The following is a 25,071-nucleotide window of genomic DNA, read 5'->3' as shown; positions in this document are numbered from 1 at the left end:
CAAAAAGCATTTCTAACATTATATAATATCTACCTTAATACTTGCGAGAAGCCAATATTCCAATCTATGTTTATAACACTATGAACGTACCGTGGTGTTGGCTTTTGGCGTGTTCCAGAATTGTTAGGAATGGATTGTGGGGTTGGTTTTTTCCTTAATGTTAGAAAAGCTTTGCCTGGGTTCTGCAATGTAACGCTGGAGAATGTTTAATTTTACAAAGAGAGAACCTCGTTTTTCTCAGCGGCGCGGGCGGCATCCGCGCTGATCCCTCCGCGGGCAGGACCGCATCACAAATAGTCCCTCGGGCGGATCACTGCGCGGCCAGGACCGCGTCGCCGCGGCTCCCTGCGGCCGATCCCTCTGTTCTGAACGGGATTGTGATGTTGGCTTTTTGCACCTTCCATCATTGTTAGGAATGGATTGCGATGTTGGTTTTTTCACGTTCCTTAATGTGAGAAAAGCTTTGCCTGGGTTCTGTAATGTAATGCTGTAGAATGCCTGCAGTTTGGGTGCTCAGTTTGGGAAGGATGGTGGGGGGGGGGGGGTCTTCGCATTCCTGGAAAATCTTATCAGAACAAAAAAAACCCGAAACCAGAGGGAATGGAGCCAAGGAAAAAGATAAGACTGATAAGATGATACTCAGCAACTCCAAAGAATTAACGAATGATGCATGATGGTGATGAATAAAAACAAGCGATGTACTTTTAAAGCCGATCTTTTGGATGTACAGGTGCGCCTTTGGCTCTCTGCCGAAGCACCCGGCCGTACCGCCCCTTTTGCTGTTGTCTCCTAATTGTCCCTTTTCTTAAACTTTCCTTCAAATTTTACAAATAGCGAACCTCGTGTTTCACAATTTGGTGCCCGTACGGGGATAAAGGCGCAGCTCTGGGATCTCCCGGGGAACCCAGAGCGGGGGGGTGCCCCCGCCCGCTTTCGGCGGCCTCGCTTTGTGCTTCCCGGCGGGGTCAGGGGGCTTTGCAGTCAAACACCCGGAGGGCAAGAGAGGAGACAAAGCAACAAGAAAGGAAAGAAAAGGCTCCCTGAGGTACCGCGGTAATTAAACACGTAAAATCTTGTGCACCAAGACTCCGAGAAAGGTGAGTATTTTTTCTTTCCTCTTTTTGGGGGGATAAGGGGGATGAAAGTGTGTGCATGAGACGCGGGCTGGTTACCCCAGAGCTGCGAAGCGAGTGTGGAGCCTCTGGGGCTGCGGCTCTGCTCTGCCGCGAGGGAAGCAGTCAGCAAAGAGCTTCTCTGGGCACCCTGTGCCAGGGCCTCCCCCCTCACAGGGAGGAGTTGGGTTATAATATTTGGGTTTGGGTTAGAATATAAATCCATGTCCAGGATGGGTTTGTTATTTTTTTTTTTTTCCCCCAAAGAAAAAATGCCTTCAGAGTTGTGGAATTTTATTCTTCCAGGCATTTGTGTTATAGAATTGTGCTGAACTATTTGTATGGATGAAGTGAATGCAATTACCCCAGATTAAATGATTTGGTGCCAGTTAAGAGCCTGGTGCTATAATATTTAATTGAGATCTCTTTAGATTGGTGATTTGTTCACAAACAAAACATAATGCCACATGTATATGAATTAGAAATAGAAATAGAGAGAGGTGTAAGCCATGACTGAAGTAATACTGGGGCTAAGCTTCCCTTCCTTAATCCCTGATATCATCCACCTTCCCCTTTGAAAGGATTTCTAATTGAGGGTAGTATTTAATTATACAAACAAATACAGAAAGTTTAAGGGAAATTATTATGTAAAGGAAAAAGGGAGAACTTTCCCTTTTTTTCTGTGTAAGACACTGGAGAGTTTCCCTGCAGACAGCTGCAACCTACATTGACATTTTGGGTTCCTTTTTTTCCCTAATCCTGGCTGCCCTTGATTCCAGAGGAAAACAGTGGGAGGGGAGGGAGTGCTGGGCGTATTTAAAGCACAATCATGGGAAATGCTCCCATCAGCACAGAGCCCTTTTCCTTCCCCTGGCAAATCCTCTGGCTGTGCTCCAGGCCTCTGGATGCACGAGGCTCTTCCCTAAGGGAATTGCTAACAATATGGAAAACTCCTGGATCGCAGTGGCAGCGCTGGGAGGGCACAAGGAGAGCTCATGCAAGGCCCCAGATGCACTCTCTTGGTGCATTCAGAAGGTGCTGCTGGGGGAGTTACACTGCTTTTAACAGCTCAAAAGGTCAGAGATTTCTTTTTAATGAATTCCTTTTCCCAGCCTTCTTAAATCTAATGCTCAACTTTGCATATTTGTAGTGATTGCAGGGTTTGAGAGGCAGCAGGGTAAATTTGATTTAGGTACAAATTCCCATTTCTTAACAAGACAATTAAAAGGGGGGTGTGATGTTAATATTTCACTTGGTTGGAAGAGGAAATGCCTGGCAGTCCCAGGGGAAGAGTCACAGGCACCTGTGCTGAACTCACACAGATTTTTGGCAGGAATGATCTAATTGCTCATCATGGGTGGAATAGAAAACATTTCTTACCCAAATGAAGAGAAGGCTGGCTCAGGAGGTGACATCACTGCAATCAAGGAAGGTTGAAATGAGCTGGAGAAGGTAACAGGAGCAGGTTGTGTGTTAAAAGAAATGTGAGGTGGTAGAAGATCAAGACCAAAAATCAAACCAAGTGAATTTTTCGTCCTGTTATTTCTGCAGGGTTTCCATCTGTTTCCACCTTTCCATTTGCTGGGTTTGCTTTCCAAAGCAAGGGAGGGACAGGAGTTCAGGAGAGTCTAGTTCAGGTCAGTCTTGCTGATACTTGAAGCAATTCTGGTTTCCCTGGTCAATCTGTTTAATGAAGGATGTGGGGACATTTAATTGTGGCCATCCAATAGCTGAAGGGAGCCTGCAAGAGAGCTGGACAAGGACCTGGAGTGACAGGACAAGGGGAAATGACTTTAGACTAAAGGAGGAGAGATTTAGATGGGATCTAGGGAAGGAATTGTTTTCTGTGAGGGTGGGGAGGGGCTGGGATGGAATTCCCAGAGCAGCTGTGGCTGCCCCTGGATCCCTGGCAGTGCCCAAGGCCAGGCTGGACATTGGGGCTGGGAGCAGCCTGGGACAGTGGGAGGTGTCCCTGCCCAGGGCAGGAGTGGCACTGGGTGGGATTTCAAGTCCCTTCCATCCCAAACCCTGCCATGATCCTAACCCAAAGACAGCCTGTCTATGGAGCCAGCAGTGTCTGGGGTCTAAAGCACCTTTACAGCTGCTGATCAGAACAGGAATTTCAGACATCAGCTCCTTGACTTTATCCCAGTTTTTTCTTGCTCATCCCTTAGCTGAGAGGTGGTGGGAACAGTCAGCAGGAGCATCCCCAAGCCCTGGGAGTGGGACGCTTTGGGAGTGGGACTTTTGATAACTTTTATTGGCTTTGTGGCTTATCCTGAGACAACAGAACCAGCAATAAATTGTCACTTCAGGGCCAGCATTCGGTGCCAGCTCAGAGAAGCCCAGGAGGCCGTGGCAGGTATTAGTAGTGAGCACCCAGCACAAACCCTGGAGCAGGATCCCAGGGTAACAATGCTTGCCAAATCTGTTTGCAGAGTGCACAAAGCAACAAGGAAAACATTGCAACAGCACCAAGATTTTCTCACAGATCCAGCACAGCGTGCTGCCTCAGCAAAGCTGTTTATTGGTGCTTTGCTTCCAGCCCCAGCCTGGGACTGAGCCAGGCACTGCATCCATCGGGATCGGGATGCTGTGGCTGTAGGATAAACCCCCAGCCAAGGCCCCAGGGAGCCAGTTATGCCATTTGGAATCCATTTCTTTTTCCTTGATTTCCTTAAAGATGTGTGTGGGGAGCAGTGATTGATCCAGCCACTCTTCCCAGTCCCGTGGGATGTGTGTTTCTTTTCCATTTCCTGGGAGCACTCGGTGTTTGGGGCTTGCTGGGCTGCGAGGAGCTGCTGGACTCCATCCACAGCCACTATCAGGCATTATCTCCTGATAACTCCCTGAAAATCCCAGCCCTTTGGTTTTGTAGGAAAGGCACTTTTCCTGTGGGGCACGCAGGGTGTGAGGCTGGCTGTGGGGAATATTCCCAGGGAGGAAGGAAGGGCTGGCAGTGTGCTGACAGCAGCACTGCTCTTTCAGGTGCCGGTAGAAGAAGCTTATAAAAAGCTTCATTCTTGCTTGGTGAGCAGAAAGTGCAGGGGAATGGGCTGGGAATGAGTGGAGTAGAAGCTGAAATGATGTTGGGACAGCTCGGGCTGGAGGCAGGAATGCTCAGCAGGGAAGGAACAGGCAGCCTTAAAACTTCAACATGTGAATTTTAGACAAGAAAATGATACAAAGCTGATGAATTCTGATCAGCTTGCAGCGTGGCTTTGGAAAAGTGACTTTGGAAGACTGACTTTGGAAAAGAAGCCTTTGGACTCCTGAGGGTGCAGAGGTGGAACCCTGACTATGCGAGCTGTGATTTGACTTTTCTGGGGGTGCCATCCCTCCTCCCCAGCACCAGCAGAGCAGGGCTTGGATGTGCCTCATCCCACCCCTTATCTCTAGTGCAGCTGCTGGCTCGAATTGCCCAGAACAATCAGGTCTTAAGAAGTTATAAAAGCCCTCATCAGTTGTTTCTCCTCTTCTGGTGGGGATGTAAACATTGAGAAGCCAAGCAAAACAGCCCAGTGGTTGCCAGTGCTTGGCCAGAGCCCGAGAGGCGTATTCCCAAAGAACTGAGGAGGCAGCTCCCCAGCAGGCTCCATGGAGATTGGATACAGGGCATGCAGCTGGAGATTTGGAGCCAAGGCCTGCCCCAAAGCACTCATTGCTGGAGTGGAACACAAGAAGTGGGATTTCACACAGTTTGCCAACAAACTAAAACAAGGAAGCGAGCGCTCCAGATCCAGGATGGATCTTGGAACTTGGCACGGCTCTCCAAAGCAGGATTTTTATCTGTTCCCTTTGCTGAGTTCAGTTTTCCCTTCCCATTTTCCATTCCCTATCGCTTTCCAGAGCCATGCACTTGGCACTTGTTGTTAGATGTCAGATATTTGAGCCTGGAGTTGTATTTTCTCGGAATGCTTTGTGGTTGTGGATCTCGAATTTCCAGAACAAAACCCCGCATTTGCTTTCCAGATAAGAGAAAAAAACCCCAAACTTCATTTCTTTTTCTCTTCAGTTTCTTCTAATCTGACTTCATCTGCTGGTTCCCATGCAGGGCAGTGGTGGAATCCCCAGCCCTGTTTAAAAATCCTGTGGATGTGGCACTTGAGGACGTGGTTTAGTGGTGGGTTAACAGCTGAACTGATCCTTTGGAGGCCTTTTCCAAATGTAGGGATTCTGGGATGACTCTAAAAGGACAAAGAACTTGTAGCTCGGAAGGGTTTCAGCTCCTCTGAGTGTAGCCAAAGCAGATTGCACAGGAGATGTCCATGGCCAGGTCAGTATGGTGGGAATTCCTCCCCATCCGAGGAGATCATGGTTTATGTGTCCAATTACAGTCATTGCAATATTGGTATCTTTGAGAATGTTGTTCCCAATGGAAGCAGGGAGAGGAAAAATCCCATGTGGCCTTCCCATGTCTCTGGGATCCATTCCTCATGCTGGTGGTAAGAGGTGGATGGCATTTAGGATTTGCCTCAATGGAAGAGGTAAATATAGAAATAAACCAAGTTGTGAGGGAAAGCTTCTCCAAGCACAGCATAATTTCCACTCAAACCATCTCAGAACTTTGCTTTACTCTTTTCCTTATGCTCAAAACAGGTTTTTTTTTCAAAGAATTCTCTTCTTTTCCTCCTTTTCAAGGAATGAAGTGGAGCCCAGGAACAGCTCTGACTCAGGTGGTGAATGCCCAGCACCATTTTCCCTGCCTTGTGGGAAGAAGGTGAGTCCTGGAGGTCCCCTAAGAAATGACATTTTCCAAGCCAACAAAGCTGCAATGACCTTTCCTTGAAACTCTGGGCTGGGAATAATTCCCTTCCTGTTTCCTCAGTGGGGATGAGCTGGCTGTGGTGCCAGGAAGGGTGAGGGGAATATTTCAGTTTCTCACCTGCAGGACTTGTGTTTATTCACTTGTCATTTATGGGGAACAACATGAACCCACTAGTTTCCTTCTCTCAGGCCATGAATAATATCGATGAAATTGTTTGCACTTGGAAACCACAAGGTGGGGAGCTCAGGGATGTAAAAATGCAAAGAATTGTCATCTGGGAGTGAAAGTGTGAAATCAAGTGTTGAGCAAGATGCTTCTAAAGGAAACAATATCTTTTCAGGATTAGATCACTGGTGATTTTTTTCTTTGCTGTGCAGAATAATTGGTCATTCATTCTTTGAAGGAAGTAAAAAAGAAAATTGCACTTCATCTTCCTCTCCAGCCCCTTCCTTTAACAAATAGTTAAGACAGTCATGTCTTGTCCTCTAATTTGAATTATCACTTTGTGAAATGGTTTTTTCCTCCCCTCTCCAGCTTGTTTCCAATTTTTTGCCTATAAGGAAATGATTCTGCTCCCCCTTTCCCACCCTTTTCTCTTTTCCTCTAAATTGGAGCTTTCTGTAATTTTTCCCCATGGTATCACTTTTTTGGGTTATGAAGCAAAGCCTCCTACTCTGAGATAAAGCTGGATATGTGGAGATGACTCAGGATTATTGGAATAAGAGTGATTTTTTTAATTTTTGGTTTCATTTTGAAAGGTCTCAACCCAATGAGAATATTTAACATAACCATGTCAACTACAGCAATAGAATTGAATTGAATTTCCTCAGATCCAAGGCCTAGGAGAGCTGGTGAGAAGGAATTCCACAGGGGGGGGAATGAATTTGAAAGTGGGATCAGGTGTATGAGCAAAGGAATTAAAGTTCAGGGAACAACGGGAGCACTGAATCAAGTGATTTGCTTGGAAAGTTCTCCAGGCTGCAGCAGAGAGAAGGAAAGAAATCCACCCCAGTGGCCCCAGGTGTTGGAAAGTCTCCAGCAAAGTTCAGTCACTGGAGGGCAGAGGAAATGGCCGAGGAGGAACTGCTGGATGTGCAGAGATCCTCAGGCTTGGGCAGGGGAAAAGCAGGAGTCTGGCAGGAGATGTGCCTTTGGAATAAAGTAACTGAGGGAGACAACCCAGAGCTGAAAGGGGACAGCAGGAGGCTGCAAAGAGGAGCTTCTGCTGGATCCTTGGAATGTCCGGCAGCCTGGGTGCTGGGAGCAGCCCTGCATTTGGGAACAGGATGATTTCTGTGTGGGGAATGTGCACAGGGATGCCAAGGGGATGGTGCAGCCCTGCCACGGGGTCAGTGGGAAGCAGCTCCCCTCTCCCATCCATTTCTGTGGTTCCATCCACTCCCATTCCCAGAGAATGAGGAGCCCTGGTGACAAAGAGCTCTCCCTTGGCCTTCAGCCAGAGGAGGGAAGCAGAGCCCTTGTCCAGGGTGGGAACTTCCTTCATTCCCAGGGCACTGAGGCTGGCTGGCACCAACCTTCAGCATCTGATTCAGAACCAAAGCTTCCTCCTGAAATTCCAGGGCTTAGCTATGAAATCCTTCATGTCCATCCTGCTGGGAGAAACAGGACAGTTTTAAGAAGTTTAAAAGTTATGAGAATGCATCTTTTCAAAGATGAACTCTCCAGTAAATGCTTTGCTTCAGTGCCTCTCAGGCAGCTGTAGTTGTTCAGTATTTCCACCAAATAACCTGGAGATTTTTAAAACTTAGCACTGTTAACATCCACCAGGAATTTGTGTATTCTGAGGAAAACAGGCACAAAGGGAAAGTTGTGCATGGAGCCAAGTTCAAGTGTTACCTGGTAATTCAACCATAGCCCAAAAGCCCAAAGCTCTGAATTCCCAGAATCACGGAATCCCAGACTGGTTTGGGGTGGGAAGGGACCCTAAAATCACCTCCTTCCACCCCCTGCCATGGGCAGGGACACCTTCCACTGGGCCAGGCTGCTCCAAGCTCCGTCCAGCCTGGCCTGGAACACCAAAAACTCCTCCTGCAAGCCCTGGTGTGGCTGAGAAGCTGCACATCATGAATGATGCTCCTACCCTCCTCTCCCTGGGGGTGTTTTTCACTCCAGTAGCTGGCCTGGCTGTGGGAGAAGGAGCCTGGTGCCAGGTGCCCTCGGGAAGAGCTGTGTGATTTCAGGAAGGAGGCAGAACAGCGTTGAGCAGCGTAGGACAAGGAGCCATGAACCCACCCCACTCGGTGCTGCTGTGACCCGGCAGAGGGCAGGAGCTGTTTGCTTTGGCACAGAGTCCCCTCCAAGCACAGGAGCTTCCTCAGGCCAGGATCTTTGCTCTCAGGGAGATTTATGGGGCAGAAAGGCTCCCTCAGCCGTTCCCCAGCACTTTGCAGAAATCAGACTTGTCTTGAGCTGGTGCATAAAAGCCCAATAATGCTTGAGTGAGGCAGAGAGGCTTGTGATAACCCATTCCTCAGCAGGTGGAGTGATGAAACAATGTTTGCACGCCTGTGTGTGACAGACCCTTCATCCTTTGGGGGGAAAAGCACGAGATTTTGCCTTGAGAAAATGGATCATGGGGTAATGATGGTGGAGTCAATTTAATCACGTGAAATGCAGCTCCTGCTTCGTTGCAGTTTGGAAGCATCTTCCCAAAGACAGCAGTAACTCAGAGGAGCTGAGCCTGGAAGCTCATCCTTGTTTCCCAGGAGTATTTACTGCCCTGAGTGCTCCTTGCACTTGATTGATCCAGGCAGTGCAAGGAGGGGAGGCCACAGGCACAAGGATTTTATGGCCCCTATAAAGTCCTGTACACAGGTTTTCCTCCATTTGCTGCTGTTAAAAGGAGCATTTAGGATCATATGGCACTTTAAGTGCTCTGATTTATGGGGAGGCAGCAATTGCATCTGTAACAAACATTCTAAAGCCTGAGTTTAAGAGCAATCTACTGTATTTATTTGGGACATAAACACTCACCTGCAATGCACGTGGGAATCAGCCCGGGCTTAACTCCCAGAAACATCACAGCCACGAGCTTCAGGCACAGCAAGGTCAAAGCCAAGGTGAAGGTGGATGTGACTGGGGAGAAGGGCAAATATTGGGAAACAGCAAATGGAAAAGAGCCTTTTTCTCCTGGTAAATATTCTGGATGCATGGCTGTCGTTTCTTACTCTCCTACGAAGGGCCTGATGTTACACAGGACAAGATAAATACAGCCCCAGGCTCGTTTAATAGGAAATATTTAAGCACACAGCCGAGAAAAGAACATGAAAAACCCACTGAGAGCTCTGAAAAGGAATATAATAAAACTGCATGTGTTTCAGGTTCATGAAAACTGCCTCGTGCATGAGTGAAAGCACAGGAACCCTTTGTGGCTCTGGCACCTGCTCAGCTCTGCTCCACATGAGGGATCACTGCCAGTTCTGGTACTGAACTGATGATGCTCAGTGGATGATTAGGAGCAGCAAAGGTAATAATTTTTAACTGATTTAAGTAGCTTTCTAGCCAGTTTAAATAGTTTAACCCTTCCACCTTTACATGTTTTTGTATGACAGTAATAGTGTGGGAGCGTGGCATGGATGAAATTGAAATTATTAGGAATGAACGACTCAGAGGGACAGTAACACTTCTCCATTTATTTCTGAAAAAGAAGGAAGTCGCTCAGAGTAAGCAAATTCAGAGGAATCTCTGGTTTCCCAAGGGAAGTCAGAAGAGAGGACAGGGAAAACCACGCCATAACGAAACCATGAGCTTGACGTCTTCAGGGCAGCACAACTCACTTGGGTAATGACTGAAAGAAAAAAGACAAATTCAGGGTTCTTGAGTTTAAATAACGAGAGAGATCTGAACAACATTCACCCTTTGAGGTCACATGGTTTTGTGCCTCTGTTTGCCCAGGAAAAGGGAGGAGGTTCTTGGCTCTTTTCACATTTGTTACACATTGACACAGGAGTGACACAGTGAATGTCTCCCAGTCAGGAGGCCTTGCCCTCTAATGCTACAGGGATTTAATAAACTGAAATGGGACAAGAACATCATAAACCAGTGCTCAAAATCCTCCTGGTAGCACCGCCGAGACTCAGGATGCCATTCTGGGCCGAGGATTTCTTTTTCCAGGAATCCTCTGCCACTGCACTTGGCACAGCCAATCCCCCAGGGCTGCTGGAAGCTCTCCAAAGTATTTCTGCAGAGTGAATTTTTCGGAATTTTTGCAGAGTGAATTTTTGGGTCTTCAGTGTACAAAACTCTGGGACAAAAGTTTGCAGGGTGAAATCCTGATCCAGAGATTGTGGCATTTTTGGGCAATTGATTAAATGAAGTCAACCTAACAAGAGTTTTGGTAAGGAAATCCCTAAAGCCTCTGCCAGCTGTTCACTTCCATGCTTTCCCTTGGAATACACGGCTGAATCCAGGCCAAAATATTCTCATCCTACATCAGAAGTGGCACTTTATTGTGTTTAATATGTTTATTCACTATGTGGCTTTGCCTTTGTGAGAGTCAGGGAGATAAAATTTGCTTTTCTGGATCTTCCTTGAAATAAAGGCTAAAATGGATCCCCAGTTCGAGGAGAAAGCTTCTGTGGGATCCTTTTGCCAAAGTGCTGGCATCTTGTCACTGCCCATCTGAGTTACTCATTAGCTCGGTTTGAAATCCATGTGAGAATAGTTTAAAGAATAAAATCAAGGAATTGGTGTTAAAATGTCACCAGACACAGCTTTCTTTCCAAAGTTCTCTCTTTTATCTGTGGATATAAATTGTCTCCCTGGAATTAGGAAGCTCGAGGTGCTCTGCAAGGTCAATTATCTTTGAGCTCCCTCAAGTGGCAATGAAACCTTGGGGTTTGTCACTGGAACCCTCGAGTTTTTTACAAAACCCCTCGAGTTTGTCACTGAAATCCTTGAGTTGGTCACAGAAACTCTCAAATTTCTTGCACAACTGCTTTTCCAGCAAAGCCCTGTAATTTAAGACCATGTTTTTCACAGCTGCTCTGGTAAACTGAGACGCTCGGATTTCAAGGAATCGCAGCCAGTTTAGAGCAGTTGAAAAGGATTCATTTAATAACACAGTTCTGTTTAGACAGGTCTCTGAAAAGACACGAATCAAGTGAAATGAAGCATTTCACGTCCAAGAGCAGCTGGCAGCTGATTCACAACGTGATACCTGCATGTTTTGAGAAGTTATTTTGACTTTCTTCTATGGTTCCTTAGCAAATTCATGACAGAGTAGCTGGACGGTGAAATGTCTTGGCTCAGCACATCAGGTAAAACACAGCCCTTTCCTTTGTACACTGTGAAAACAGAAATAAATCCTTTGAACTAAATCACAAGTGCCTCATTAAGAGCGTATTTTATTGAAAAAGAGCATATTTTTAATGAAAAAGCAATTGCTGATGTGCACACAGGATTTGGGTCATTTTGGTGCAAGAAGATGAAATTTGGTGGAAGGTTGGAGCTTCTTAAAGTAAAAAAAACCACCTTTTTCAAGGGTTGGTCTAATATAGGAAGAACTTTTTGGAGCAAGAAAAAAAGACTTTGGAGAAGAGAAGCCTTCCAGTGTCTGAAGGGAGTTCCAGGGAAGCTGGAGAGGAGCTGCTCATCAGGAGCTGGAATGCCAGGACCCAGGGAACGGCTTCCCAGTGCCAGAGGGCAGGGCTGGATGGGAGATTGGGAAGGAATTGTTCCCTGGGAGGGTGGGCAGGGCCTGGCACAGGGTGCCCAGAGCAGCTGGGGCTGCCCCTGGATCCCTGGCAGTGCCCAAGGCCAGGCTGGACATTGGGGCTGGGAGCAGCCTGGGACAGTGGAAGGGGTCCCTGCCCATGGATGACCTTTAAGGTCCCTTCTAACCCAAACTATGCTATGATTCCATGATCCCATGACTTTAGCACCCAAAAAGAGAACAATACAGCCATTTTACAAGCTGTTGCATTTCCCTGGATGCTGTTTGCGGACTGGTTGCAGCCTGGCCCTCAAACTCCATTTACGTTCACATTCACATTTACGTTCACGTTCACATTTACATTTACGTTCACGTTCACGTTCACATTTACATTTACGTTCACGTTCACATTTACATTCACATTTACATTTCATTGTTTAGCTTTATTTTAAGTTCCCATTTCCCACCCTCGCAGGCCCCAGGCCCGGCGTTGCCGTGGCAACGGCGCACGTGACCCGCGCGGGTCACGTGGCGGGCGGGGCGCACGTGACGGGCGCTCACGTGGGGCGGGCGCGATGGCGGAGGAGGAGCGGGCGCTGCTGGGCGGCGATGGCGGCGATGGCGGCTCCCCGGGGCCCCCCCGCGCCCTGCCCGCCGCCTGCGACCCCCGCCGCCTCCCGCACCGCCTGCTCGTCCTGGCCCTCATGTGCTTCCTGGGATTCGGTGCGGGATGGGCCTGGGGGGCTGCGTGTGGGGGGGTTCCGGGTGTGCGGGGTGCCCGGACGGAGCGCTCAGCCGTCGCCTTCTCCCTGCAGGCAGCTACTTCTGCTACGACAACCCGGCCGCTCTGCAGACGCAGGTTCAGCGGGTGAGTCGCTGCCAGGGGGCTTTGAAAAACAGGGAGAGTGACCTTTGCCATGGGCGTGGAGGAACGGGGCAGGGGAAGGGCTTCCCGCTGGCAGAGGGGGAAGTGGGATAGAGAAAGGAATTGTTCCCTGTGAGGGTGGGCAGGCCCTGGCACAGGGTGCCCAGAGCAGCTGGGGCTGCCCCTGGATCCCTGGCAGTGCCCAAGGCCAGGTTGGAGCAGCCTGGGGTGGTGGAAGGCGTTCCTGGGGTTGGAACAAAATGAATTTTAAGTCCCTTGCCACCCAAACCAGTCTGGAATTCTGTGAATGAAAAGCAGTGGCCAGGTCAGAAATGCACTTGTTTCTACACGGTTTGCTTGGATATTTATTCTGTGTCCCTGCAGTTAGCTCAGGAATAATCCCTTTTATAATTCCCCCGGTGCTATGCAGGACATGAAGGTGAACACAGCCCAGTTCATGGCACTCTATGCCTGGTACTCCTGGCCCAATGTGGTTCTGTGCTTCTTTGGAGGTTTCCTGATAGACAGAGTGTTTGGAATTCGGTGAGTGCAATGTTTGTGTCGCTCATGTGCAAGGAATGATGAGCCAAAAGTGCAGGTGAGGTTTAAGCTTTATATTATAAAGTTTTTCCACATTGCAATAAACCTTTCCAATATTTTTTCCCCACACAATTTAGGATGTTTTAACAATATAGTTGAGCTTCCTTTCCTTTATAATTTAAATAAGTTTGCTTAAAAAGCACCACCTTGCACTGCCTGTTTTCTAGGGGAGCTGTTGAGCTGCACAGTTTATTACAGAGACCTTTTACTGCACATGCACCTCTCCTTGTTTCCCTGCTGCAGGTCTAACACAGTGTTTTGTAGGGGAAAAGAAGATTCTGGTTATGCATGAAGTAATTTGATTTTATTTTCTTTCCAGGCTGGGCACTATAATATTCAGCATCTTTGTGTGTGTTGGGCAGGTGAGTGCAGGGGAGGGGGTGAAGGATGATGAATTTGTGTTCCACATTAGACAGCTGAGGACTGGAATGGGAGAACCCTGGGTTGTGCTGGAGTATCTGGGAAAAGGGAATCTTGGAATGTGAGTGAAATCATGGGAAGGAGCCACATGTTTGATGTGGAATTGGTTGAGGACAGTCCTGGGTGGGCCAGCTTGGATATGATGAACAGCAGAGGGAGCAAGGACCAAAAAGCAGAGCAGGAACTGGGTGTGAAGTATTTCTGGGAAGGGAAAAGCATTTCTGTTCCTGTTTTTGCACGGTTCTGGTTTGTTCCATACCCGAAATGCACAATTATCGTTTTCCTTCAATGCTCTTTGCAGGTGGTGTTTGCTCTGGGAGCACTGTTTAACACTTTCTGGCTGATGGAAGTGGGCAGATTCATATTTGGGTGAGTCTGGAAGAGCAGATTTGTGCTTTCTGAGGTAAGGCCATCTAGAAAACTACAAAATCCAACCCTAGAAAACGCTCCTGGAAAAGTGCTGCCTCTTGGAGACAAAATGGTTGGATTCTGAGACCTCTAAAGCTGAGGAGTGCAAGATCTTTGCTTGCTTTCTCTGTGTAACTTAAAAACAAAAAATAGGACTTTGCAGGTCTTGCTGAACCAAAACCTGTGGAACCACCAGTGATTCTTAAATCATTGCAATTCTGTTCCTGAATCTTTGTTTTCTGTTGCCTTGTGTCTAGAAATCTGCATTCCTTCTGCCTGTACACAACCAGGTTTCTCTGAAATTCTGCTCTTGCCAAGGACCTCGCTGCTTTGCCTGCTGCATTCTAAACGTTTTCTTTTGCTTTTCAGGATAGGTGGTGAGTCCCTGGCAGTGGCCCAGAACACGTATGCAGTGAGCTGGTTCAAGGGCAAGGAGTTAAACCTGGTGTTTGGATTGCAGCTCAGCATGGCCAGAATTGTAAGCTTGCACCAGTGCACAGCTGAGAACGAAGAGAGGAGTTGTGCCCCTTCTTGTAGGGCTCCTTTGGAGCAGCCTGGGGTGGTTTTAAGCTCTGCAGGTGTTTCCCTGGTGGGGCAGTGAGCTGCTCTCTGCTGGGGCTGGGGGATGCTCAGCCTGGTGCTCATGAGCAGCTGCCTCCTCTCAGCTGAACTGCTCTTAACTGGGGGTAGTCTTGGGGTTGCAGCCATGGATCCTTTCTGGGGGCAAAGGGAGGGGAAAAGGTGCTTGCTTCTTCCTGGTGCCTGTCAGGTGGGAATCCTGTGTGCTCTAATACATTAAATTCAGCTCAGTTTATGAGCTCGTGCCCGTGGGGTTTATGCACTTCTCAAGTCTTGGTGAAAACCCTTCCAGATTTGTATAAATTTAAATTTGTGATGTTATATTGTTGTTGCAGTGATTGATTTGTTACCAAGCCAACAGGGAATCATTTGTATCCTTTTCCCTGCTGGTTTAAGTTCCCTGGGTAGCGTTTTCCCTGCTTGTCTCCAATAAACCCTTCTGCCTGATGTCCCTGTCGAATCCCTGGAGCTGGGAAATGCTGGGTTCTTCACATGGCTCTGTTGTGCCTAGGGGAGCACGGTGAACATGAATATCATGGGATGGATCTACTCCAGAGTTCAGGATCTCCTGGGCTATGCTGGCCCCAGCACCCTCGGCCTGGCTCTCCTGATAGGTCAGTGATGTTTTGGGTTGCTGTCCACCTGCATGTGTGTTAATGATTTATTAACCACTTAAAAGCACTTATTAACCACTTAAAAGCAGCACAAATCTGTTTGAGCCTCAGAGGAGCAATTCCAGCACCCTTTGTATCATGTTCTCATATTCCCTCAGGTCACTGCAGCTGCTGAAATGCTGTGGCATTTTTGGGGTTGCCGAATTCAAGTTTGTGTCTTGTGGAGATGAAATATTTCACATGCTTTGAGCAAAGGAAAGACTTGCAGAATTTTCTGAGGGGTGTCAAAGCTTGCCTGTGGTTGTCTGGTTGTAAAAGCAGAATTTGAACAATTCTGGGGTGTGTTCCCTTCCCTCAGAGCCATGGGCATGGAGACCCTGGTGTTGGGAGTAAGGCCAGGCTTTGTTTCTGTCACTGCAAGGTGCAGATGAGGAGCTTGGCTGTGCTGAGGGGGATTGGTGGTCGTGTTTTAAATAAAATAAATGTATGTTCATGTTTGTGCTCCAAGGCAGGTGTCTGCACACCTGTTTCACACCTTAACCTTTGAGCTGCACAGCTCTTGAGCCTTAAAGCTGGTGTTAAACTCGATGTGCCTTGACATGTCCAACAAAAACTGCACTAATTGGGCTGAAAAACCAAATTACTCTTTGAGTCGTTAGCTAAACGTGGTGTTGCCTTCTTCAGGTGGTGTCACTTGTCTCTTCTCACTGAGCTGTGCTTTAATCCTGGCTTACCTGGACAGGAGAGCAGAGAAACTGCTTTGTAAAGAGCAAGGGAAAACAGGTGAGTGGTGGGCCTGAGCTGGAACAGACCCTTCCAGCTGCTCTGCACAGGGCAGGTTTGCATTTGGGGTCATTCGGTGGCTGCTGCTGAACATCTTCACAGTTTTCATTTACATGAATTTTTAGTGTTAAACACCAGTTCAAGAGGCAGATGCACTGTCACCTGCTTTATTTATAAAAATAGAAGTTCACACCAGTTTGTGCCCTTGCCACCAGTTCTGTGTCTTGTTGGAGTTGATCTGATTCCCTTCAGTAGGGATGCAGAACCAGGGAGCTCTTCCCTGTCAGCGTGTGGTGGCTTGAGTTTTTTCCATGTGGGAGAACTTAAGCCAATTAAAAGTAAATTAAATTTGAGATGCAGTGGAATCCCAGACTGGTTTGGGTTGGGAGGGGACCTTAAATCTCACCCAGTGCCACCCCTGCCATGGCAGGGACACCTTCCACTGTCCCAGGCTGCTCCAAGCCCCAGTGTCCAGCCTGGCTCTAGGCAGGAATTTCCAGCTGGTGAAAGATTTCCCTGGCCAGGTGTGTTGAACTCTGCTGCTCAGGGCTTGCAGGGGCTGTGGAGCTCTTGTCCATCACTTCCTGTGGGAGGCACATTTGTTTGGCTTTGGCAGCGTGCATTTAACACTGGACATCCTTCAGTGAGTCCCACGGGGTAAACTCCAACCAGGCAGGGGCAGGGATGTGCTTCAGGGGGCATTTGGGATCACCTGGGTGTTACCCAGTGGGGATGAATGCCAGGTTTGTTCATCCTGACTGAATCCATGCTGTGTCTGCCCCACTGCAGGAGAAGTGATCAAGCTCACAGATGTGAAGGATTTCTCCCTGTCCTTGTGGCTCATCTTTGTCATCTGTGTGTGTTACTACGCAGCAGTTTTCCCTTTCATCGGCCTTGGGAAGTAAGTGCTGCTCACTTTTCCAGCTATTCCTCTGGAATTTGGCCAGGCTTTTAACCAAATGCTTAAAAGCTTCACGTTGACCTGCTGAGCTTTGTGGGAGTTACCACTCTGACTTGTCAGAACTCAGGAGCGTGAGGAAATGTTTGATTTCCTGATTAAAACTGGATACAGATTTAAAACACGGGGTGGAATTTGCTGTCCTGTAGGATTCTTTCCATGTTTACAACCCAATATCTCATTATTTGGGTTAAATGTTGGCTGTGGACATTTTATGTTTTCCCCAAAGTATAATTTGAACAATCCTTAAATTAAAATCTGTGGAGTCTGATAACAAGCTCCTAAATTAATTATAAATGAGAATCTGGGATGTTTATGTCAAAGCTCTGTTTGATTTTCTTGTAAATGAGATTCTTGTCTCTTTGTCTAACTTAATTTTGATTTTATGTCCTTCAAGTCTGCATTTTCCTAAATAGTTTTTTTTTTCTTCCTTCAGGGTTTTCTTTATTGAAAAATTCAGATTTTCCCCCCAGGAAGCCAGTGCAATTAACAGGTATATTGGAATTGATTAATTAGGAATGCTGCCAAATTTTAGGATGTATTTTTGGGCTCTGGGCAGGTGGGGAGAGATTTGGGATCTCCTGTGACTTGGATTTAAATGGAGAAATAATTTCGCATGACCCAAGGAATAACTGGGAGTTGTGGATGTGTTTTTTATTGAAAATGGATGTTCACACTGCAAAGAAAAAGCTCTGAAGGATTTTATTTTAGTATTTGGTGATTCTTTTCCGAGTGATAAAAGCAGTGTAATAACAACACTAAAAGAGCTCAGTGTTGGTCGTTTGAGGATGAATTTGTGATGTGGCAAAAATCACCCCAAAGTGATAAAACCCAACAAGGAAACACTTGCTGGGCTGTGATTCCCAGAGCTCTGTCAGTCTTTCCTTGGATGCCTGAAACCTTTTGGGAATTCTAAATGATTGGGATTTTTTTGGAGGTGCTTTTTTCTCCTGACCTCACAGTTAACAAATGACTCTGGGAGTGTTGAGCCTTGAATTCTTCCTCTCCTGCAGCGTTGTGTACATCATCTCAGCCCCCATGTCCCCAGTCTTCGGCCTTCTGGTGGATAAAGTTGGCAAGAACATCATCTGGGTTCTGTGTGCTGTCATCACCACGCTGGCCTCGCACATCATGCTGGCCTTTACCTTCTGGAACCCCTGGATAGCCATGGTAACCTGCTCTTCTGGGATTTAGACCTAAATAGAAATAAAATCAGTATCAAGTATTTCTTTTATAAGTACACAATAAGCAATGGAGTTAATGCTGAATTGTTCTGCCAGTTGGGAGGTGGAAAAGATGCCTCACTCCATTAGTAAATTCCTGTGCCAGGTGCTCACTTTTCTCCTAAAAATGGTTCTTTTGGTTTATTTCTGAAGTTTATAACTATTGCTCAATGTGCCTCTGATGTGCTGGATTGAACCTCAGTAAAAATCTGCATTACTGAGAGCAGATGCCCTGAAATACTTGTTTGGAGCTGAGGATTATGGTGCTCACCAGTGGGGCAGGGATTAAAAACTTCAGTTTTCAGGCATTTTTCTAGCGAGGTGCAGCTCTGGGTGTTCAGTCAGGCTCTTCAATTTTAATTAACAGAGTTTATTTTGGGGGTCATTCCTGGAAGAAGTTCTAAATGTGGGTATTTATTTGGAATTTCATTGCACGAGGTGTTACTTGAGCTCGCTTTTTGTCACTTTTGGGAGAAAGGGAAGGGCAAGATGTTCATTTGTTAGAGTTTGACATCAGAAGTGCCTCTCCTCTAACCCTGTGTGCCTCTCCCTGTGTCCCCAGTGCCTGCTGGGAGTGGCCTATTCCCTGCTGGCCTGTGCCCTGTGGCCCATGGTGGCCTTTGTCGTCCCAGAACACCAGCTGGGAACTGCCTATGGCTTGTAAGTACTTCCATGGATTTGTGCAAATCCAGAGCACCAGCAGGAGCAGGGGATGGAGCAGCTCTGCTGGAGCAAAGGCTGGCAGAGTTGGCATTGTCCAGCCTGGAGAGGAGAAGCTTTGGGGTGACCTGGAGAGGGACTTGGGACAAGGGATAGAGGGACGGGACACAGGGAATGGCTTCCACTGCCAGAGGGCAGGGCTGGATGGGAGACTGGGGGGGACTTCTTCCCTGGGAAGGTGGGGAGGGGCTGGGCTGGAATTCCCAGAGCAGCTGGGGCTGCCCCTGGATCCCTGGCAGTGCCCAAGGCCAGGTTGGACATTGGGGCTTGGAGCAGCCTGGGACAGTGGGAGGTGTCCCTGCCATGGCAGGGGTGGCACTGGATGGGCTTTCAGGTCCCATCCATCCCAAACCATTCTGGGATTCCTGACACTCCTGAACCACTGGATCTGAGCAGTTCCAACCCGTTCCTGGTTCCCAGCTCCTCCAGGTTTGGAGCAGGAAGCCCTGGCTGCTCTGGGGATGTGGCTTTGGGACACAGCACGAGCCTGGGGGGAGGCACAGGAGCTTCTGCAAAGCTGGAGCCCTGCCTTCCACCTGTCCCAGCAAAAGGGGAAAGCTCATCTCCTGTTAGCTCAGTGCCACTGAGGAGCTTTCCCGAAGGAATCACATCCATGTGGTGCTCCTGCTCTGTCCTAGCATGCAGTCCATCCAGAACCTGGGCCTGGCAGTGATTGCCATAGCAGCTGGCATGATCCTGGACACCAGGGGATACCTGTTCCTGGAAGTCTTCTTCAGTGCCTGTGTTTGCTGTGAGTGTGGGACACGCTGGGAGTGGCTTCAGGAAGCTTGGTTGGGCTTTTTTATTTCCTGGAAAACAGAAATGACTCCTCTTCTAGCGGTGTCAGCTGGGGCAGTGCTGAGATGAACTCACAGCCAGTGAAGTGGTTTGGGGTTTTCTTGAAGTGTGAAGAGTTTCAGTGTTTAAAAAATGGAGTAAAAAATAGACAAATAATACTTTTAGAGTGTAAGTTTAAAATTAAAATCCTTTTCTGAAGTACCACGTGCTGTGAGCATGGGGGATTTACAAAAGCAGAAAACTCCTCTGAGTTACAACTACCATGAAAAATCTTGGTTGTGGGTTGAACCTGTTCATTTATTGCCTAAACCTGTCCCTTTCCTTTCCCAGTGTCACTGATAGCTGTGGTCATGCTGTACTTTGTGAATCACCTCACAGGTGAGTCTCTGCAGCTTCTCTTTCCCTTTACCTCAGTCTTTACTTCTGTAAAGTGAGTTCAGACTTCTCAGTGCTCTGAGAACCCCTGTGGTGAGTTTTGATACCAAAGGCACAGAAATCCCAGTTTTCAAGGTCTCAATGTGCACGTTGCTGCTGTTACAGGTGGTGATCTCAACTGGTCTGCAAAGAAAAGGGCAAAACTGCAAAAAGCTGCTGCTTCTGAGTGAGTACAGAGCCAGTGAATATCAGTGGCCTTGGGAAATGTTTATCCTGGAGGGATTCAGTAGATCATTGTCTCGAGTCTGGTTTGGACTGGATTGATTTTCTCACCAGTCTGTATCAGGGTTTCGTACTCCTGCCCCTGTGGATCAATATTTGAAGGAGCAGTTATCCAGGTGTCCTTTCCTGCCACTTTTCCTCTCTATTTTCTTCTATTTCAGTGGCCTTCCAACTGAAATGTGGTGGAAAATGTTGAGTTTAAATCACAGCACTGATGTGAAACTCAGTTGGGGGTCAGGTCTGTCACAAGTGCTCTTGTTACAGTGAGAAGTTTTAATTTTTAGGAAGAAAATGGGGCAGGACTTTTCAGTAAAATGGGATTCACTTCCTTTAAAAGGAAATGGAGCACTTTAGGTGGCAGAAAGGGTTGGAATAAGGAAATTTTGGCAGTTCCTGGAATAGTTTGGGTTGGGAGAGACCTTAAAGCCCATCCAGTTCCCAGCCCTGCCATGGGTGGGGACACTCCCATAGACCAGGCTGGTTCATCCTATTAAAATATGTTCATTATTCTTAATTTCACATTTTTTATGTGAGAGAATAAATCAATGTGGGGCTAATCACAGCTTGCAAAACCACACCTGTAGAATTCCAGCTGCTGCTGTGTGAAGAACATGGAATTTTCCCTTTGGAATCCTCTCTGTTCTGACCTAATTCAGCTCAGCAGCTCCCTCACATCCTGGAGCTCATTTCCTGTAGTTTTGTTGGAATTCTTTGTTTTTTAATAGGCAATTACATCTCACCTGCAGATGTTGTACATCACACAGTTGTATATATTTATATATTTTATAATATCAGACCTGTTTGATCCAGATACTTTGCTAATAAGATGTTTCTTACAAATGGATTTATGGGCTTGTCCAAAAGTAGACTGTGCCCATATGGTGGTACTTAAATTAATCCCCAAAAACCCAAGGCACCTGTGAGCAAAGGGGATTGGTGAGGTTTGATATGGTTTTTTCCTGTTTTTTCCACACATTAATCTTGAGGAAAGCTCAAGGAAATTAAAACCTGACTTAATTGTGATGGGTTTCCTTGAACCGAAGGGATTTTTAATCCCATTTTTTTGATACAAACCCACCAAACCCCTCCCAAACCTCACAATTCTGTGTCCAAACAGAGCTGCTTCTCCCCCTGTAACAATTCCAGTGATTCCTGTGGATCTGTGGGGTTTAGGATGCCCCAGGCCAGTGTTTGCAGTAATTGTTGTCCCACTGTTTCTTTCAGAAAGGAAAGTTGAGTAGCAAACCCCATCCCGAAGTGGGAACACTTGATCAGCACCACCACCACTGAAGAAGGAGAGTTTAGGGTGCACTGTAGTTGTCTGGAAGATTCATTAACAGCTGGGCTTTGCCTGGTCCCTGCTTTGTCCCTGTCCTGGGGGCACAGCGGGGCAGGGCCCTGTGCCCTGGCTGGGCAGGGTGCCCTCCTGTGCCCACACCCCGCTGGCTGGAGGTTTCTGATCCATTTTTTGTTCTCTGGTAGAGCTCACCCCGAGCTCTCAACAGCTCACTGCTGCTCTGGTCACTGTCTTCATGCAAATTCCACTTTTTAAATGTATTTCCAGCTCTGGGTTTGTTTCCTTTCGGACACTTTGATGGAAAAAGAGCCACAAATGCTCAAATGGACTTTTTTTTTTTTTGTAGGAGATTTCTGAATTCTGAGACTGCTGAGCAGTCTTTTATTGCCTTCTTGATTCTCTTTGTATTGCAGTGTTTACTTTAAGGGATGCAAGTTTGTTTAACAGATATAAAAGTTGTTACAGAAGCTCCCTGAGCACGTTGTAATCTGTGAAAAACCAAGAGATTTCTCTTTCTGCTGAAATCTTGGAATGAAATAAAAGGAACCTGCAGAAAACAGCCTCTCTGTTTCTTTACACTGAATTACTGACCCCTGCATGTCTCAGGGTCGTTTATCTGATACCCCAAAACATTTCTTAGGTATTGGAATAACCAGAATTCCCTGCTTGGCTCCACACTGCTCAGGGCAAACATCTGAAGGCACTTTTCTTTTGCAGAGCAGAAGAGCAGGAGAGGCTCAGACGGCAGAACGAAGATGATTTGGCAAAATTGCTGCCAAAAGCTGATGCCTTTAGTTTAAGGAATAAATACCTGTCCAGACTTGGAGCTCAGGTATCACTAACAGGGGGTCATAGGACAATGAAAAACTAGAGTAATGAGGGGTTTATTTTAGAAATTTGGCTGTTCCTAACAGCCAGCAGCTCCAGCTGTGAGTGAAACTCCTGGGGCTTGTTCTCAGAAATAAATCTCCCAGTGATTAAAAATCTAACGAAGGAAAGGAATCAATGGCTGGCCCACCCCAGAAGTTGAGGAATGTCTTAATTTTATTTTTTTGCAGCTCCCAGCTCATTACTCCTCCTGTTTATCGACCCTGGCCCACAGGAGTGTGTTGAAATAGCACCTTGGCCTCTGGAAAAGCAGGAATGCACTGAATTTCCTGGGACACAGAGCCCAGCACAAGCAGATGCTCCGTGCTTTGCTGCAAGCCTAGATCCTAGATTTCAAATATTGGCTAAATCTCCTCCTTCCTGGGCAATTCAGAGATCCTGATGGGAAATTCTGGCTCTGGTGGAACCTCTGAGTACCTGCTCCAGCCTCCTGTCTCAAATACTCCGTGAGTAGCTGAGTCAGTGGCCAGGATTGGATCTCCGGGTGTGAAATGGGAAAATTCCCTAATTAAATTGCTGGGATGAGCCTGGATGGAAGTGGGGCTTTTCCAGCCTCTCCTCTTGGACACCTTGGTTGCTCTGTTCCATGTTTCTGGGAGGAAAAGGTAAGGAGAAACTCCCAAGTGAGTATTTCAGAGGAAACTCCACTTCCAGAAGTACCAAAAGTGCTAACCCTGGAATTCATCCCAGCTCAGGAGCAGCAATAACCTCTACAAGCCCTAAATCTTGTGAAAACTGATATATTTTTAAGAGTTTGTGACTAAAAACTGCAAAAAGAGTTAAAACAAGAGCTGAATTTTGCTTGCAGAGGGAAAAGCCTTCAATTCCCTGGTGAAACTCAGCATTTTCCCATCGTTTTCAATGGAAGGCTCCTTGCTGAACAGGGAGTTCCCAGAGCTCCTGCAGAGTGCATTTTGCTTTGGTTTAATTACTCCTCAAGGTAATGAGGGATAATTTATCCAAAGTGAGCTGATCTTGCTTTAAAGGGCAGGGGCAGGGGGTTTGTGGAGCCCCAGGAGCAGGGGGAATGTTCCTGGGGTGACTCCAGGGACTCCTCGTGTGCCACAAAATGCTCCAGAGCCTTTGGAAATGTTTGGCTGTGGAGAGAGGAGTTTGTTGGGATACAAATATTACATTTTACGTAGAATGTTTTATTTTTGCCTACAGTAATTTAAGCAGAACTCAGGGTCTTAAAGCTGGTTTTAAGAGAGACTTTGCAGTGCAGATTTCTTTGATGCTCTTGGAAAACTCTCATCTTCCTGAAGGGCTGTTTTGGGTGGAAGTTCTGGATTCTGAAGGACAATTGGCAAAACAAAGCAGCAGCGTGGGAACTTCCTGCCCCCCCGAGCTGTGCTGGTTTTTACTGGTCCTTTCTGGGCTCCTCAGCACTGAGGGGGTGGGTGGTTGGTTGGTTTCCTTGCAGACTGTGAATTTTGGGTGTTTTTAAATAAAAATGGACACTGGCACCTGTGCTTTTTGGCTGTTGAGGGTTCTGGGGTTGCCTTTGGGAGTTGCTGGGGCAATTTTTAAGCAAAGTTTTGTTTCCCCAAAGGGGTGGAGGGTTTGGGGGAATTTTCTCTTTGAGGATCCGAAGGCAAAGCTGCCCCCACTGATGGATAATGAATTTTTCTTGGGGAGGGAGAGAAATAAATTGAATTTTGCTCTTCATCTTCTGCTTCTCTTGAACTCTGACATATTTTGGTTGGAGGAACTCGTCTGCTGTTCCCTCGAGGTTGGCATTTCATGCATGATCCAACCCTGAAGTTCCTGTTTTCCTTCATTTTCGGTTCCTGAATTCTCTGTACCCTCCAGGCTCCTGCTCCAGTCCTGGGAGGGACTTCTACAAACAGAGCAACTTCCCCTGGCAGCTGCAACCCCCTCCAGGCAGGATCTGAGAGTGGGAAAGGGGATTAACCCTCACTGGGTAGTGATGGAAACATTTATTGAAAATATCTCAAAATCAGGAGTTTACTGGACCAGCTTCCTCAGAATCGGCTTTGTGCCACTGCCCGGAGCGGCTGCGGAGCCCTGCGGGAGGAGGGGCCGTGGGTGAGCTCAGGGAACGGGTGCGAGGGGAGCTTTATCCCAGCAAATCCTCCCTTTTTCAGGCATCCCTCGCTAGAGGTCAGCCCTGCCCCGCTGCTGCCTCGGGAGCGTTGGGAAATTGGGATGGAAACCTCCAAGGCTGCAGCTGCTGAGGGTGGTTCGGTGCCTGATTTACCCGGCTTGGTCCTGGCACAGGGAGTCCGTCCCTGGCACTGTCCCTGGACATTGGGGCTTGGAGCACCCTGGGGTGGTGGGAGGTGTCCCTGCCCATGGCAGGGGTGGCACTGGGTGGGCTTTAAGGTCCTTCCAACCCAACCCAATCTGTGATTCCGTGGAATAGAGTCCAAGCTTTGGGAAAAGCACCTCAACCCCTCACTTCCCTTCGATTGAATTTATTTCCAGGGTGGGTAAAGTCTTGGTGTTCTCCATTACAAGGGAGGCTCAGGGTGGACAGCAGTAGGAATTTCCCCATGGAAAGGGTGCTCAGGCCTTGGCAGGGGCTGCCCAGGGAAGTTTGGGGTCCCCACCCCTGGAGGTGTCCAAGGAATTCCCGGACATGTCCCCAGTGCTCTGGGCTGGGGACGAGGTGGGGATCAGGCACAGCTTGGACTCAGTCTTGGAGCTCTTTTCCAGCCTCAGGGATTCTGGGATTCTGTGGCTA

General features: G+C 47.5%; 1 protein-coding gene across 7 annotated transcripts; it reads left to right on the top strand.

Annotated features, from left to right (window-relative positions):
• The first annotated feature begins 934 nt into the window (after positions 1–934).
• MFSD1 (major facilitator superfamily domain containing 1) lies at positions 935–23,835 on the top strand. Of its 7 annotated transcripts, XM_032119669.1 has the most exons (21): positions 2,478–2,564; positions 2,664–2,749; positions 5,754–5,832; positions 9,222–9,367; positions 10,976–11,159; positions 12,370–12,422; positions 12,850–12,962; positions 13,339–13,381; positions 13,741–13,808; positions 14,217–14,325; positions 14,938–15,040; positions 15,725–15,823; positions 16,613–16,724; positions 17,218–17,274; positions 17,795–17,951; positions 18,567–18,664; positions 19,363–19,475; positions 19,853–19,900; positions 20,063–20,123; positions 22,194–22,308; positions 22,535–23,835. In XM_032119669.1, the coding sequence occupies exons 5-21, from the start codon at positions 11,138–11,140 to the stop codon at positions 22,592–22,594; spliced, it is 1,431 nt and encodes a 476-aa protein (XP_031975560.1). In that variant the 5' UTR covers positions 2,478–2,564; positions 2,664–2,749; positions 5,754–5,832; positions 9,222–9,367; positions 10,976–11,137; the 3' UTR covers positions 22,595–23,835. The 7 variants fall into 7 exon arrangements, 6 of the variants coding, with proteins under 6 accessions (XP_031975561.1, XP_031975560.1, XP_031975562.1 ...); XM_032119670.1 differs by lacking the exons at positions 2,478–2,564; positions 2,664–2,749 and adding an exon at positions 935–1,097; XM_032119671.1 differs by lacking the exons at positions 2,478–2,564; positions 2,664–2,749 and having other exon boundaries at positions 5,748–5,832; positions 10,980–11,159.
• The last annotated feature ends 1,236 nt before the right edge of the window (positions 23,836–25,071 follow it).

The sequence above is a fragment of the Corvus moneduloides genome, chromosome 10 (assembly GCF_009650955.1).
Source record: "Corvus moneduloides isolate bCorMon1 chromosome 10, bCorMon1.pri, whole genome shotgun sequence".
NCBI classification, from domain to species: Eukaryota; Metazoa; Chordata; class Aves; order Passeriformes; family Corvidae; genus Corvus; species Corvus moneduloides.
Note: the sequence above shows the minus strand (reverse complement) of the source record. Positions and strands in the feature narration are given on the sequence as shown.